This window comes from Rana temporaria, chromosome 2, assembly GCF_905171775.1.
Source record: "Rana temporaria chromosome 2, aRanTem1.1, whole genome shotgun sequence".
Classification (NCBI taxonomy): Eukaryota; Metazoa; Chordata; class Amphibia; order Anura; family Ranidae; genus Rana; species Rana temporaria.
Window position 1 is genome coordinate 64526845 of NC_053490.1, and position 15226 is coordinate 64542070.

The window sequence follows — 15226 nt, forward strand, 5'->3', positions numbered from 1 at the left end:
CGCCCGACAGCTATTATTATTATTATTATTATTATTATTATTATTCAGGATTTGTATAGCGCCAACAGTTTACGCAGAGCTTTACCAACTAAAAAGGAGACAATACAATAGGGTCAGAAGAGCTTACAATCTAATAGACAGGTTTATCACAAACAAGTTCCCGCTTTGCTGGTCCTTCCCCCTCAGTCTCCACTAATCCCATCTTCACTGGAGAGCGGGAGGCAACGCAGTACTGGACCAAACCGGGGGCGGGAGCAGCCTTGGTTAATCTTTAAAGCGGGAGTTCACCCGAAAAAAATTAACATTAGATTGAGTCTCATTTTGTCTAGGGGAATCTGGTGTTTTTTTCAAAATCGAAGCAGTACTTACCGTTTTAGAGAGCGATCTTCTCCGCCGCTTCCGGGTATGGTCTTCGGGACTGGGCGTTCCTATTTGATTGACAGGCTTCCGACGGTCGCATACATCGCGTCACGAGTAGCCGAAAGAAGCAGAACGTCGGTGCGGCTCTATACGGCGCCTGCGCACCGACTTTCGGCTACTCATGACGCGATGTTTGCGACCGTCGGAAGCCTGTCAATCAAATAGGAACGCCCAGTCCCGCAGCCCATACTCGGAAGCAACTGAGAAGATCGCTCTCTAAAACGGTAAGTACGGCTTCGATTTAAAAAAACTACCCGATTCTCCTTGACAAAACGAGCATCAATCTAATGTTAAAAATTAAGTTTTCGGGTGAACCTCCACTTTAAGTTATTCAGCAGGTGATTGGTTGCTAGGATGGTGGGCTGTCCTAACAACTAATCACCAGCTTGTTAATATGAAAAGCCAACACTGGCAGCTCCCGCTTTTTCCGTTCTGTCCAGCACTGTGCGGACTCCTGCTCTCCGCTCTGCTGTACACCAATTGTAAGATAGGAGAACGCTACCTACACACTGGTGTTTGTGTCAGGGAGATGAGTTGTGGGGGGTAGAGGAAACTGGTTTGGGGGGGGCAGCACAGGCTACTACTTTGATGGGAACGGAGGACACTGCTATGGGGGGCAAAGGATACTACAGTGTGTGTGGGGGGGGGATTTAATAGGGACAGAAGTGCAGAGGACACGACTGTGGTAGGACAGAGGGGTATAGGACACTAAGGGCCCTTTCACTTTGGTGCGTTTTTGCCGCGTTTTTGCTGCGTTTTCGCAGTAAAAATAGCGCTATTAAAACGCTCATAAAACGCTTCCTATGCCCCCTCCATTGAAATGAATCAAAAACCGCTGTAAAATCGCGGTAAAAACGGAACGATAAAATCGCGGTAAAACACAGCGATTTTACTGCGATTTTACCACATTTTTAATTCATTTCAATGAAGAGGGGCATAGGGAGCGTTTTAATAGCGCTATTTTTACCGCGAAAACGCGGCAAAAATGCACCAGTGTGAAAGGGCCCTAAGGGAAGGGGAAGTGATGTGAAGAGGGCCGGGGGACACAGTGGTGGGGGGGCAAGGAAACTACTTTGGGGGTGATGTAAAGGTCGAAAAATTATAGTGCTGTGTTTTTTTTCCCTCTCTCTTCTAAAAAGGGGCACTGCTCCCCCCTTCCTAGGGATCTATAATTTTCCCCATGTTGTCCAGGTAGATCTCAACCCCTGAAAGGTTTCCTGCCCCTGCTCTAAAGAGAGGGAATCCCTTGTCACCCGGGTTACCTGTACTAAAGTCCCTACTTTTCCTGTTCTGGGGACCACCCAAATATTAGGATGTTCCTTTTATTTTAACTTTCTGTGATAATGGTAAACAGGACAAATAGAGAGGGTGACCTCCATAACAGGCAAAGGCAACAATACAAATCTGACAGGTGTTGTAATCCGTCTCCACTATATCCAAAGCTAAAAACAAAAAAAATTGCCTTTTAGTTATAGAATATTTTTACTTACAATGACATGGCGGTCACGCAACATTCGCTCTGTTGGAGTCTACTAGAACAATTGGTGAATCTTTGGTGAATACATTGATATACAGGGGGTGTACAGCCTTCAGAGACTGCATAATATTTCTCCCAGAACTCTCAGCTGCCACATACAGCCTTCCATTGAAATGAATTTAAAGATTCTACAGTGGGGCTACATAAAGTATGTGTGTGAACGTATGCTCTGATCGCACCTATCTGCGTATAGCTGCATCTTCTTGTTCATCCCACTGGGGGGGCTGAATGCAGCAGTCTAATTCTGCTTTAAAGTTATTGTAAATGCTGGTTTGTTATAGGAAAAATAAATGTCATACCTAAATGCTCTATGTAATGGTTTTGCACAGAGCAGCCCCGATCCTCCCCTTTTCGGGTACCCCACTGGAATTCCTGTCTCCTCCACCCTGCTGTGTACCTCCACAGCAAGCCCCTTGCTATGGGGGCACTCATGCATGCTCACTCCTGAGTTCACACAGAGCGTGGCTTGGCCCCACCCCCTTCTTATTAGCTGTGATTGATCGCAGCAAGAGCCAATGGCTCTAGCTGCTGTCTCTGAGCCAATGAGGAGTGAGGGAGCGGAGAGAGCCACTGCTTGCATGCACATCGCTGGATTGAGAGCAGGCTCGGGTAAGTATAAGGGGAGGTTGGTGGGGGGGCTGCCTTTTTAGAACCACTTTCAGTCAAGCACTGGTATTTTATGGATAAAGCTGGTGTTTTATATCGATCTTCTTCCTGCTGTGGAAGTATCCCTTATCCTGTGACCTTTTCTGTAAAATAAAAGGAACACACACCAGGGAGCTTTATACTGCATTGTAGTAGGCTTGGCCGATGAGCTGACCTGAAAACCCTTAGTTGAACCTCCCTAACTAGTCCCCAATGGAAATAAGGAAATGAGTGGGCGATCCCGTGAACTAAAATATCACTTTTGGGTGGACTGGCCACTTGACGTGGGAAAAAGTACTTCCTAGGAACAGAACTCTCGCTAACCTTTGGAAAACTGATTAGCGATTTTTTATTTTTTTTTTCCACAGTGTATTCAAAAATGAAGATTCTATTTTGACAGCGAATGGAATTTGGCAACTTTTACAGAGTTTGATTAAAATAAGCCAAGCAATGTGTAACCCTTTGTCTGGCAGAATAACCAGCCCAACTGCAAGAGATGCACACTTTTTTTTCGAAGAATTATCTCTTGCCAAGTTCAAAGTGCAGATGCTTCCTGCCTGCTAATATAGCCGTGTTTTCATTCTAATACCTTCTTTGAAACATCATTAAATATTAACTCTGGCTAGACAAGTCATGGAATCATGGCCTGCAGAATTACTGGGATCAGCAAGGCCAATGTGTCTTTTATAGATGGGCTATAAACCCCATATTTGGCCTGCCTCAGATAGAATCTTAGGTTGGTTAGTCACAGAAAATATGGCTATGTGGTTAATGCCCAGTTTAGCAGCATTCAAGCCACTTATTGCCCAATTTATAATGACATATGGATGTGACAGCAGTTAAAGCGGAGTTCCACTCGTTTTTGTTTATTAAAAGTCAGCAGCTACAAAAAGTGTAGCTGCTGACTTTTAATAAACAGACACTCATCTGTCCCACGGTCCGGTGATGCGGCCGCTCGATGCCTCGCTCTTCTCCCTCTCCACGGCGCCTGCATTGCAAGTGTGGGCACCCGGCTGTGACAGCTTGCAGCTTCACAGCTGGGTGCTCACTTAAAAAAAAAAAAAAAAGTGTGTATATGTATGTATGTGTGTGTGTGTGTGTGTGTGTGTGTGTGTGTGTGTGTGTGTGTGTGTGTGTGTGTGTGTGTGTGTATATATATATATATATATATATATATATATATATATACATACATACATACATACATACCACACACATATATATATATATATATATATATATATATATATATATATATATATATATATATATATATATATATATATATATATATATATATATATATATATATATATATATATATATATATATATATATATATATATATATATACATACATACATACATACATACATACATACATACATACATACATACATACATACATACATACATACATACATACATACATACATACATACATATATACATACACACACACACACCCGTTTGGATTTATTGCGGTCTGTGCCCCTGTTATCCTGTTTACCATTATCATTGAAAGTAAAAGAAAATCTCAGTTTGGGTTGTCCCCAGAAAAGGGGAAATCTTCTAATGGGGGCACTAGTTTTGGTGATCCAGGGATTCCCTTTAATTTGCAAGGAGTCTTCTCACATCCTGTTTTGGCTATGAGTCAGAAAGTGAAGGCAATGCTTCCCAGTGTGACACAGATGGCAAAAGATAAACTGATATGGGTCCAGTGTTAATTTAGTTGGCAAAACTAACACTATTTTAGTCGACTAAAATATGACTAAAACAATTTAGATGGCTTAAATACAACTAAAACAAAAATGGCATTTTAGTCCAAAAACTACGACTAAAACGGAATCAAAATGAACAGTGTAAAGCCGCGTACACGCGACCGTTTTTAATGTCATAGAAATTACGTTTTTCTCGACGTGATTCTTGTCAAGCCTGCCTTGCATACACACGATCGTGAAAAAAAAATGCTCGCGCAAAGCGCAGTGACGTACAACACGTACGACGGCACTATAAAGTTCCATTCGGATGGCGCCACCCTTTGGGCTGCTTTTGCTGATTTCGTGTTAGTAAAAGTTTGAGAGACGATTTGCGCTTTTCACTCTTCCCGCTTTTCAGTCTGCGCGCTTTTCAGTCTGCACGCTTTTCAGTCTGCGCGCTTTTCAGTCTGTTATAGTGTGACGAATGTGCTATCTCCATTACAAACGCTAGTTTTACCAGAACGAGTGCTCCCGTCTCAACTTCTGAGCATGCACGTTTTTTTCCCCGTTGTTAAAGCCTACACACGACCGTTTTTCATAACGTGAAAAATGACGAGAAAAAATAGAGCAGGTTCTAAAATTTTAATGGCCATTTTTTCACTCCGAGAAAAATGCTCTGGAGCCTACACACGATCGTTTTTGATGACCAATTAAAAAAATTGAATTTTTCACCTCATCAAAAATAGTCGTGTGTACGCGGCATAAGACTGGGTTCACATCTATGCGGTCCGGGTTTCAGTGCGGCAGTTCATCGTGTTTCTGTTCACTGGTTCAGGTGCAAATTTTAACCTAAAATTGGATCTGAACCAGACCCAAAAACGCACAGGACCCTTTTTAAAATCGCACCACAGCCGCCCCGGCTGCATTGAAAGCTGTTCACATATATTATGGTTAAACGCATCCAATTCGCATGTATGTGAACCCAGCCTAAATCTGTGTCTGTAGTGCATGGTCAAACCTTAATTACCATAAGTAATAACAACATGCTATTAGAGTTTTACTCCAGGAGTATATAATGAGTTTAAAAGTTCTAGAGAAATGCTTAAATAATGCATTACAATTTAAATCTATTTGATTGTAGTCGACTGAAATGTTCTGGAGATTTTTGTCGACTACCGCTCGGTTCACATAGCTGCGATGCGGGAACGCCGTGAATCCACTGTGTTCCCGCATCGCACCTAAAGCTGGCCATACACGGTTTATTTAGAAAATCCTATCAAAGAATATTTTTCACCGTTAGTGGGCTGCAGCAACAGCCGATTTTCACGCGGCAATCAAATTTAAGGGATCGGACATGTTGAAAATGTTTTGAAAAAACAAACGATTTTCTAATCAATGATGGGAGAATCATGTGAGAAATGTAATAGAAAAAAAATGGGCATGTGCAAGAAATGAAAATTCCCGGAGAGAAAAGAAAATTATTTTCTGTAGCAACATGAAGGCTTGGTCGGCAGAATTTTTGGCATCATCAGATCACAAAAAAAAACGAACTTTCTGATTTTGAAAAGAAAATTTGTTTGAAATTCGACCATGTATGGCCTGCTTAACTCGCAGGCAGTTCACACTGCCCTATGCGAACCGCTGCCGTGTCAATACAAAGTTAATGACACCCCCCAGATCGGTTTGCATATCGCAGTGCAATACTGTCAGTTCGGACATAGATCAGTATGAGCGTAAACACCCATGCGATCAGATTCTATGCGACCCAAAAAAAAGGGTCCTGTACGACTTTGGTCAGAATGCGATGCATATTCAGCCAATACAATCTTTTGCATCGCACAGACCTCGTATGTGATTTGCAGTGCGGGGCGAATCACATGTGAGGTTGCACAGTTACATAGTTACATAGTTAGTCAGGTTGAAAAAAGACACAAGTCCATCCAGTTCAACCTCAAAAAATAAAAAAAACAAAATAAAAAACACAATACAATCCCATACACCCAACTCCATACCCACAGTTGATCCAGAGGAAGGCAAAAAACCCCAGCAGAGCATGATCCAATTTGCTACAGCAGGGGAAAAAATTCCTTCCTGATCCCCCGAGAGGCAATCGGATTTACCCCGCATCAACTTTACCTACAAATCTTAGTACTCAGTTATATTATGTACATTTAGGAAAGAATCCAGGCCTTTCTTAAAGCAATCTACTGAGCTGGCCAGAACCACCTCTGGAGGGAGTCTGTTCCACATTTTCACAGCTCTTACTGTGAAGAAACCTTTCCGTATTTGGAGGTGAAATCTCTTTTCCTCTAGACGTCTAATATGTACTGGAGATTTTAGTGGACTGAAATACGACTAAATCGAAATTTGATGTCAAAATTAACACTAGTTGTGACCTTCCTTTATTCTATCAAAAATGAAAAAAAGTTTTGTCTATACTTAGGCCCCTTTCACATTGAGGCGTTATTCATGCGGTACAGCGCTAAAAATAGCGCTGCAATACCGCATGAATAAATCTTGCCCTGCAGACTTCAATGTGAAAGCCCGAAGGCTTTCACACTGAATCGGTGCGGTAGCAGGACCGCTCCAAAAGTCCTGCTAGCCGCATCTTTGGAGCGGTATAGGAGCGGGGTGTATACCGCGCCTTCCCATTGAAATCAATGGGAAACCGCGGTAATGCCGCCCGCAATGCGCCTCTGCAGAGGCGCATTGCAGGCGGTATTAACCCTTTTTTGGCCGCTAGCGGGGGTTAAAACCTCACCGCTAGCGCCCGAATATCGCGGTAAATACGACGGTATAGCGGTGCTAAAAATAGCGAGGCTATACCATCGCCCCACCTCCCCTGCCCAATATGAAAGCAGCCTTATACTCAACCTGGTCATAGATTGTGATTTTTCTCTCCTGCAACCACGTGTTGTCAATGATTGCATGCTAGAAAGCCCACATGCTGCTTGTACCCAAGTTGATAGATGGATCAATTTGGGTACAATCAGTCTGCCCCTAGATGGATTTAATCTCGTTTGGGCCCTGCTGAACTCAACGAGATTCAATCCATCTATGGCCAGCTTTAGTGTATACAATTGGTGGCTGGATATTACCTGCACAGCCAGCTAGCAGATTGTTGTATGTAGCTTTGGCTACAATGGCAATGTAAACAGAATTTCAGATCGCTCCTGTTCTGTCAGGGTAGGTAGAGTAATGTTTACACATTTCTGAGTGTTATCGGTAGTATATTCATGCAGACAGTTTAAAGTATTGACCTTCTGATAGCTGGGTGTGATTGCACCTTCATTATATATCACACCCATCTCTTTAGTACTCTGATTTAGCCATTATCGGTGTACACTTGGTAAATGTAGATGTGCTTGGAGAATTTGAGGAATGGGCAAAGTATGTAGTATTGGAGGACAAATGCACTTTTAATAAAATCTACATCAGTCATTTCCCAGACTTATCCCTGTCCTTCTCCAGGCCAAGACCACCTTCAGCACTGGTAATGCCTAAAGTGCATTCCCAGTACAGCCCCATTAAAAACCATTAGGAGGGGGGCACTGTATAGTCGTTGCCAGCACTGATTAGGATATTGAAACAAAGGATGTAAGAGGTGGTGAGGTTTCTGATGAGATAAGCAAAGTTAGCTTGGTGGTGGGGGGGGGGGGGAGTGTTTAGGTGTGGCTCTGAACTGGTGTACACTTTCTACAAATTGGACTTCTCTTAATCTCATCTTCTCTCTATCGTAATTAAGGATCACCTTCTGTAAACACCATCTTTCAAAATAGTTTGTAGATCCAGGGATGTAGGAAGCTTTTGGATGAAGGTTAGCAGTAACAGCCCCATGTTAGATTCACTTTAAGTGCCGATGATCTGCCAATATGGTTCCTTCTATCGATATAGTTCCCCCCTTGACTGCGCAGGCGCAATCTGAGCCAACGGATATCACTGAACCTGATCAGCTGTTTTCAGGTGTACCCACCCCTCAGTTGTTATTGCAAGAGGTCCAGGGCGATGTGGAATTTGCTGTAAGTGGCCAGTCGGCCTCACATGCTCACTTCACCTCCCGGCTCTTTTTTTAATATCCTCCAAGTCCACAGGGATGGTAAGGAACAAGCCCGGATGCCGCCCCAAGCTGCGCCTGCGCCGTGTACACCTGAAGAACAGCTGATCAGGTTCGGAGATTTCCGTGGATTACGTCTGCGCCTGCGCAGTCAAGGGGGGAACCATATCGATGGGGGAACTAGCACGACAAGACACCGGTTCACACTTGTGCGTTCTGCGATATTGTATGAGATTTGCACCACAGTGAAAACCACATGCAATGTCCGTGCGATTCGATTTGTCGTACAGATCGTATGGCTATCGCTTTGCATTCGGACCAAACCCACACATGACCCTTTTTTTGGTCCGCACCAGAATCGGATTGCATGGGTGTTCACACCCATGTGATCCGATGCATGTCCGAACTGTCAGTTCGCAGTGTGATAAGCAAGCTAAAAATGGGGGTGTCAATAGCAATGTATTGACACTCCCAGAAGTTTGCATATGGCAGCGTAAACTCCTCTGCGAATTTAGGTGTGATGCGGGAACCCGCAGTGGATTCGCAAGGTTCCCGCATCACGCAAGTGTGAACCGGTACTAAAGGGGTTGTAAAGGCAGAATAAAAAAAAAAAAAAGAATTCTATCTTAAACCCCTCGTGTTTTTTCACCTTAATGCATCCTATTAGGTGAAAAAACCTCTGGCAATCACCGCCACCCCCAGCCCACTGTTTACTTACCTGAGCCGTGGAATTCACTTGGTGGTGAGGCGCTGTCCCATTCTTCACGGGGTCTTGGCTCTTGATTGGATAGATTGATAGAAGCACAGCCATTGGCTCCCGCTGCTGTCAATCAAATCCAATGACGCAGGGGGCAGGGCCGAGTCATACATTCGGCGCCTATGGATGCCGAATGAATGACTCGGGATCGAGCTCACAAGGTAACCCTCCCGGGAGAGCACTTCTCCTATGGCAGGGATATGCAATTCGTGGACCTCCATTTGTTACAAAACTAGTCCCTTCTCACCTCTGCCTCTGGGTGTCATGCTTGTGGCTGTCAGAGATGGGATTTGTAGTTCTGCAACAGCTGGAGTTCTGCTAATTGCATATCCCTGTCCTAGGGGGTTATCTGATGTGGGAGGAGCTGTTGAGGGACCCCACAAGTCGCAGATCAGGGCCACACACTGCAAAACGAACTAGGCAAGTATGACATATTTGTTTAAAAAAAAAAAGAACTTTACTATCACTTTGAAGAATTCTGTACATTAAGATAAAAAAACCTTCTGTGTGCAGCAGCTGCCCCAGCACCCCCTAATACTTGCCTTGGGTCCAGTGGAGGCTGGTGCTGGATAATTTGGAGGGGGGATCCACGAGCGTCGTCCTCTCCCCTCCTTCTCCTCCCTCTCCTGTCCAAGCTGTCCAAGCTGGAAAGTGCTGGATGGAAAGTGCTGGATGGCTGAGCCGGATGAGTCACAGTGGGGCTGATGAGTCCGTCCGTCCTCCGGCCATGCGTCCTCCCCCACCCCCCCCCCCCCAATTGGAATACATGGTCCAGTGCCCTTGTATGTAGGTCAGAGGGCCGGACACATGGACGGGGGGGTGGGGGGATGTGTGTGGCCCCTAATGGACAGGCTGTCACTGCTGAAGTCCCTCTGTCCAGCGATGTCCCGGTTGTCCGAGATTCTCCTTCCTGATTGGCTCCCGCTGCTGTTAATCAAGGTCAGCTACTCTCCCAGCTTAAATGCTCGTAAGACCGAATTGCCCTTAAATTTATAAGACTGTGTATAATATCGCCTAAATCTGGCTTTAAATGAATAGTAAAAAAGGGCATTTGATAAAAAAAATTGCATCTTTAGTATATATTTGCTTATTACAAATATATAGCCAGATTCAGTAAGACTTACGGCGGCGTATCAGTAGATACGCCGTCGTAAGTCCGAATCTGCGCCGTTGTATCGTTAAGCGTATTCTCAAACTGAGATATGCTTAAATGTCTCCTACGCCGTCATATCTTAGCTGCATATTTACGCTGGCCGCTAGGGGCGTGTACGTGGATTTACGCCTAGAATATGCAAATGAGCAAGATACGCATATTCACGAACGTACTTGCGCCCGATACGCTGTTAACGTAAGGCGTTTTTTCGGCGTAAAGATAAACCACCAAAAAGATGGCGCAGCCCATGCAAGGTATAGACGACGGAACAGCCGCCATATTTTACGTCGTTTGCATAAGCGTACGTGAATGGGGCTGGGCGTAGGTTACGTTCACGTCGAAAGCAAGGAGTATTTGCGACGTGATTCTGAGCAAGCGCCGTTCCAACGGTCCTCATTTACATGGGGTCACGAATCATTACCATACAACATGCCCCCTACCTACCTATTTTGAATTAGGCGGGGTTACGCCGGGCCATTTGCGCTACGCCGACGTAACTTAGGAGGCAAGTGCTTTGTGAATACAGTACTTGCCTCACTATGTTACGTAGGCGTAGTGCAAATGGGATGCGCTACGCCGGCATAAAGATATGCCGCCATACGTGAATCTAGCTAATTGTATTTCCACACATGTGATAGCGGACATCGGTACTAATATGGCAGCTGCTTTTCACCCATATAGCTCTGTGGTATAGCTACAGAGCAGCTGCATTGTGCTATTGTGTGTCCTATTGTGTGTTCTGCTTTAAGCGCTGCGTCCTTCACAATGGATTTGTCTTGCACTGTGTGAGGCATGAGGTTGTCGGAGTCTGAGGTGAAAACCTGTGAGTGACACAGCTAGGTTCCTCATTAGAAAATATTTCCATGTAGGAGAGAGCTTTTGATCTTCGGATGTTCTCTACACATACCTGATATAGTCATTCTCCAGGCCAGTCTTGGCTAACCACAATGGTAATGTTTTTGTTGCTAAGGAAATAACAAGCCTATAAGGCTGCTGAGTTCATAGTGATAAAATAGCTTTGTACGGGGGCTTCTGGAGGGAAGATGATGGATGTTTGTAGTATTTTTTTTATTTTTATTTTTTTAACATTTTTATTTCGCCTTTTGTAGTTTGCTCTATGCAAGACAGGGTTACTTACTTTTGCAGGGGAAAAGCTGGAATTTACTTTTTCTGCTTTCAATTAGGACACTGAAAATTCCCCATTGTGTATACAGGACTGAGTGTAGTACAGGGGTTTCAACCCCTCATAGGCATCCCAGAAGTGGCATGTGATGCCCTTTTCTTCTGGCATGTAACTTCCCCATATCGAGAGCCACACAGGGAAGAGTCGCAAGACTAGAGCTCGCCAATTAATCACTTGTGTCCATCTTAAGCACTTATATGTGACATTGCATACAAGTGCCTGGGTTGGGAGAGGTGGATCGATGGGGACCAACATGTCATAACAGGTAGCTGTGTCTCGCTGCTGCTTCCTTGCACCACTCTGCATATGAAGGGTGAAAAAAAAATCTGTTTTGAAGGAGGATATGATGGTGTCACTGGGGGTGACATAATAGGCCAAGGTTTGTTCAGAGTCACTATTATAAGATGTGAGCCTGTGAGGCATCAACAGAACCTACCCCAGTGCACAGAGGGCATACTGTATACAGGGGACCCCTGCGTCCTGCATTAGTTCTGGCCACTGAACTCTGCATTGCATACTACTGCCCTCTGAGCTCTGCTTTGACTCCTTATAACTGCACTGTGTGTGACATATTCCCGACCCCTCTGCACTGTGTGCGACTCATATTCCCGACCCCCCCTGCACTGTGTGCGACTCATATTCCCGACCCCCCTGCACTGTGTGTGACTCATATTCCCGACCCCCTGCACTGTGTGCGACTCATATTCCCGACCCCCTGCACTGTGTGCGACTCATATTCTTGACCCCCTGCACTGTGTGTGACATATTCCCGACCCCCTGCACTGTGTGTGACTCATATTCCCGACCCCCCTGCACTGTGTGTGACTCATATTCCCGACCCCCCTGCACTGTGTGTGACTCATATTCCCGACCCCCTGCACTGTGTGCGACTCATATTCCCGACCCCCTGCACTGTGTGTGACTCATATTCCCGACCCCCCTGCACTGTGTGCGACTCATATTCCCGACCCCCTGCACTGTGTGCGACTCATATTCTTGACCCCCTGCACTGTGTGTGACTCATATTCCCGACCCCCCTGCACTGTGTGTGACTCATATTCCCGACCCCCTGCACTGTGTGTGACTCATATTCCTGACCCCCTTCACTGTGTGTGACTCATATTCCTGACCCCCTTCACTGTGTGTGACTCATATTCCTGACCCCCTTCACTGTGTGTGACTCATATTCCCGACCCCCCCTTCACTGTGTGTGACTCATATTCCTGACCCCCTGCACTGTGTGCGACTCATATTCCCGACCCCCTGCACTGTGTGCGACTCATATTCCCGACCCCCTGCACTGTGTGCGACTCATATTCCCGACCCCCTGCACTGTGTGCGACTCATATTCCCGACCCCCCTGCACTGTGTGCGACTCATATTCCCGACCCCCCTGCACTGTGCGACTCATATTCCCGACCCCTCTGCACTGTGTGCGACTCATATTCCTGACCCCCTTCACTGTGTGTGACTCATATTCCTGACCCCCTTCACTGTGTGTGACTCATATTCCTGACCCCCTTCACTGTGTGTGACTCATATTCCTGACCCCCTTCACTGTGTGTGACTCATATTCCCGACCCCCCCTTCACTGTGTGCGACTCATATTCCCGACCCCCTGCACTGTGTGCGACTCATATTCCCGACCCCCTGCACTGTGTGCGACTCATATTCCCGACCCCCCTGCACTGTGTGCGACTCATATTCCCAACCCCCCTGCACTGTGCGACTCATATTCCCAACCCCCCTGCACTGTGTGCGACTCATATTCCCAACCCCCCTGCACTGTGTGCGACTCATATTCCTGACCCCCTTCACTGTGTGTGACTCATATTCCTGACCCCCTTCACTGTGTGTGACTCATATTCCTGACCCCCTTCACTGTGTGTGACTCATATTCCTGACCCCCTTCACTGTGTGTGACTCATATTCCTGACCCCCTTCACTGTGTGTGACTCATATTCCCGACCCCCCCTTCACTGTGTGCGACTCATATTCCCGACCCCCTGCACTGTGTGCGACTCATATTCCCGACCCCCTGCACTGTGTGCGACTCATATTCCCGACCCCCCTGCACTGTGTGCGACTCATATTCCCGACCCCCCTGCACTGTGTGCGACTCATATTCCCAACCCCCCTGCACTGTGTGCGACTCATATTCCCAACCCCCCTGCACTGTGTGTGACATTCCCAACACCCTGCACTGTGTGTGACCCATATTCCCGACCCCTCATAGTCCCAACTCCCTGCACTGTGTGTGACTCATATTCCAGACCTTGTGTGACTCATATTTCCGACCCCCTGCACTGTGTGTGACTCATATTCCCGACCCCCTGCACTGTGTGGTCAGTTTTTAATAGTAAAGCAGAGGGACTGGCAGGAACACAATATTTTCTTATACAAGTACATGGTACAGCAGCCACATATCGGGAATATGAAGTGTTGGTGTAATAAATGCTTTTTAACCACGCCAAATGCAGAATGTTTTGCAAAATTAAGAATAAACCAGTATAACACAGGAAGCCATTTATTTTCACACAGTATGTGCATGCAACGTTAGCCTGTGCATGAGTTTTTCTTGTGGAATGATTGTGTTCGAATTGTTGCTTTTAAATAATAAGGGCAATAGGATGAACTGTGATTTATTTTTGTTATTTCTTGCAGACTCCGTGGTTATGGGATACACGACAATGCTGGTACAATTATCCATATCAGGTATAGTTTTCATGGTTGAGCACTGCTTGTCCCAGTGACATTTTGACAAGGCAAGCAGGAAGAAATGTCACCTAAAGTAATCCAAAACTGAATCGTTAAGCTCACCATGCATGTTACGTTCTGACTGTACAATTTCTGTATAGTCTCATCTAGATTTAGCTATAAGGAACTACCTACCCAGTCAATTTGAATCTAAATCTGAAATGCACTTGCACTACTTAAGGTAGTAATAGACCCAATAACAAAAATGTAATCTTTTGCAGCTTCTGAATCATTATATGCCAGGGGTCTCCAAACTTTCTAAACAAAGGGCCAGTTTACTGTCCTTCAGACTTTAGAGGGCCGGATTGTGACCATCGGGAGTAGAAAATGTCCTGGCATCAGTTGGAGTAAACAATGCCCTATCTTTTGTGTCAGTGAGAGGAATTGTACCCCATTGTTGGTGTCATTAGGGGGAATTGTGCCCCCATCATTGGTATCATTGGGCCCCACTGTTTGTGTCATTGGGAGGAATTCTACCCCATCCTTTGTGTCATTGGGATGAATTGTGCCCCGTTTGTTGGTACTGGTGAATAAAATGGTGCCCTAAGGGCCAGATAAAAGAAGGCAAAGGGCCGCATCTGGCCCCCGGGCCACAGTTTGGAGACCACTGTTATATGCGATGGCTGCATTTGTCCTGGCTATCCCAACCAGTAACATGCTTCCCTGTGTCGTAGGGTGTGTGATTTTTGGATGAAGTCGTAGAGCAGACACCTTTTGGACAACAACATTGTCAGTCTGAGAAGAGGGGAGTGCCACCCTCTGCCACTTTGGACAGATTGGTCTGTTAAAGGAATTTGAAAAATACCAGACTTACTGGCTGGATCACCAGGTGGAATAAAAGTAAAAGAGAAAAAAATGCAGCCATCGCATCTAAGAATTGGTAATCTGCAATGAAATGCATTTCTTGTTTTTTGGTTTAATACCACTTTAACCACTTGCCCACCGCCCACTGTAAAAAGACGTCCTGTTTTTAAAGATGGATATCTCGGTAACGGCAGCAGCTGCTGCCACAACCGAGAT

At 45.5% G+C, this 15226-nt stretch overlaps 1 protein-coding gene across 1 annotated transcript in view; it reads left to right on the forward strand.

Annotated features, from left to right (window-relative positions):
- CERS5 (ceramide synthase 5) overlaps window positions 1-15226 on the forward strand; it is a gene marked incomplete in the record, with an annotated part of 168294 nt that overhangs the window by 92619 nt on the left and 60449 nt on the right. Inside the window, 1 exon segment of the mRNA XM_040340276.1 lies at window positions 14114-14164. Coding sequence (XP_040196210.1) covers window positions 14114-14164 — 51 coding nt within the window.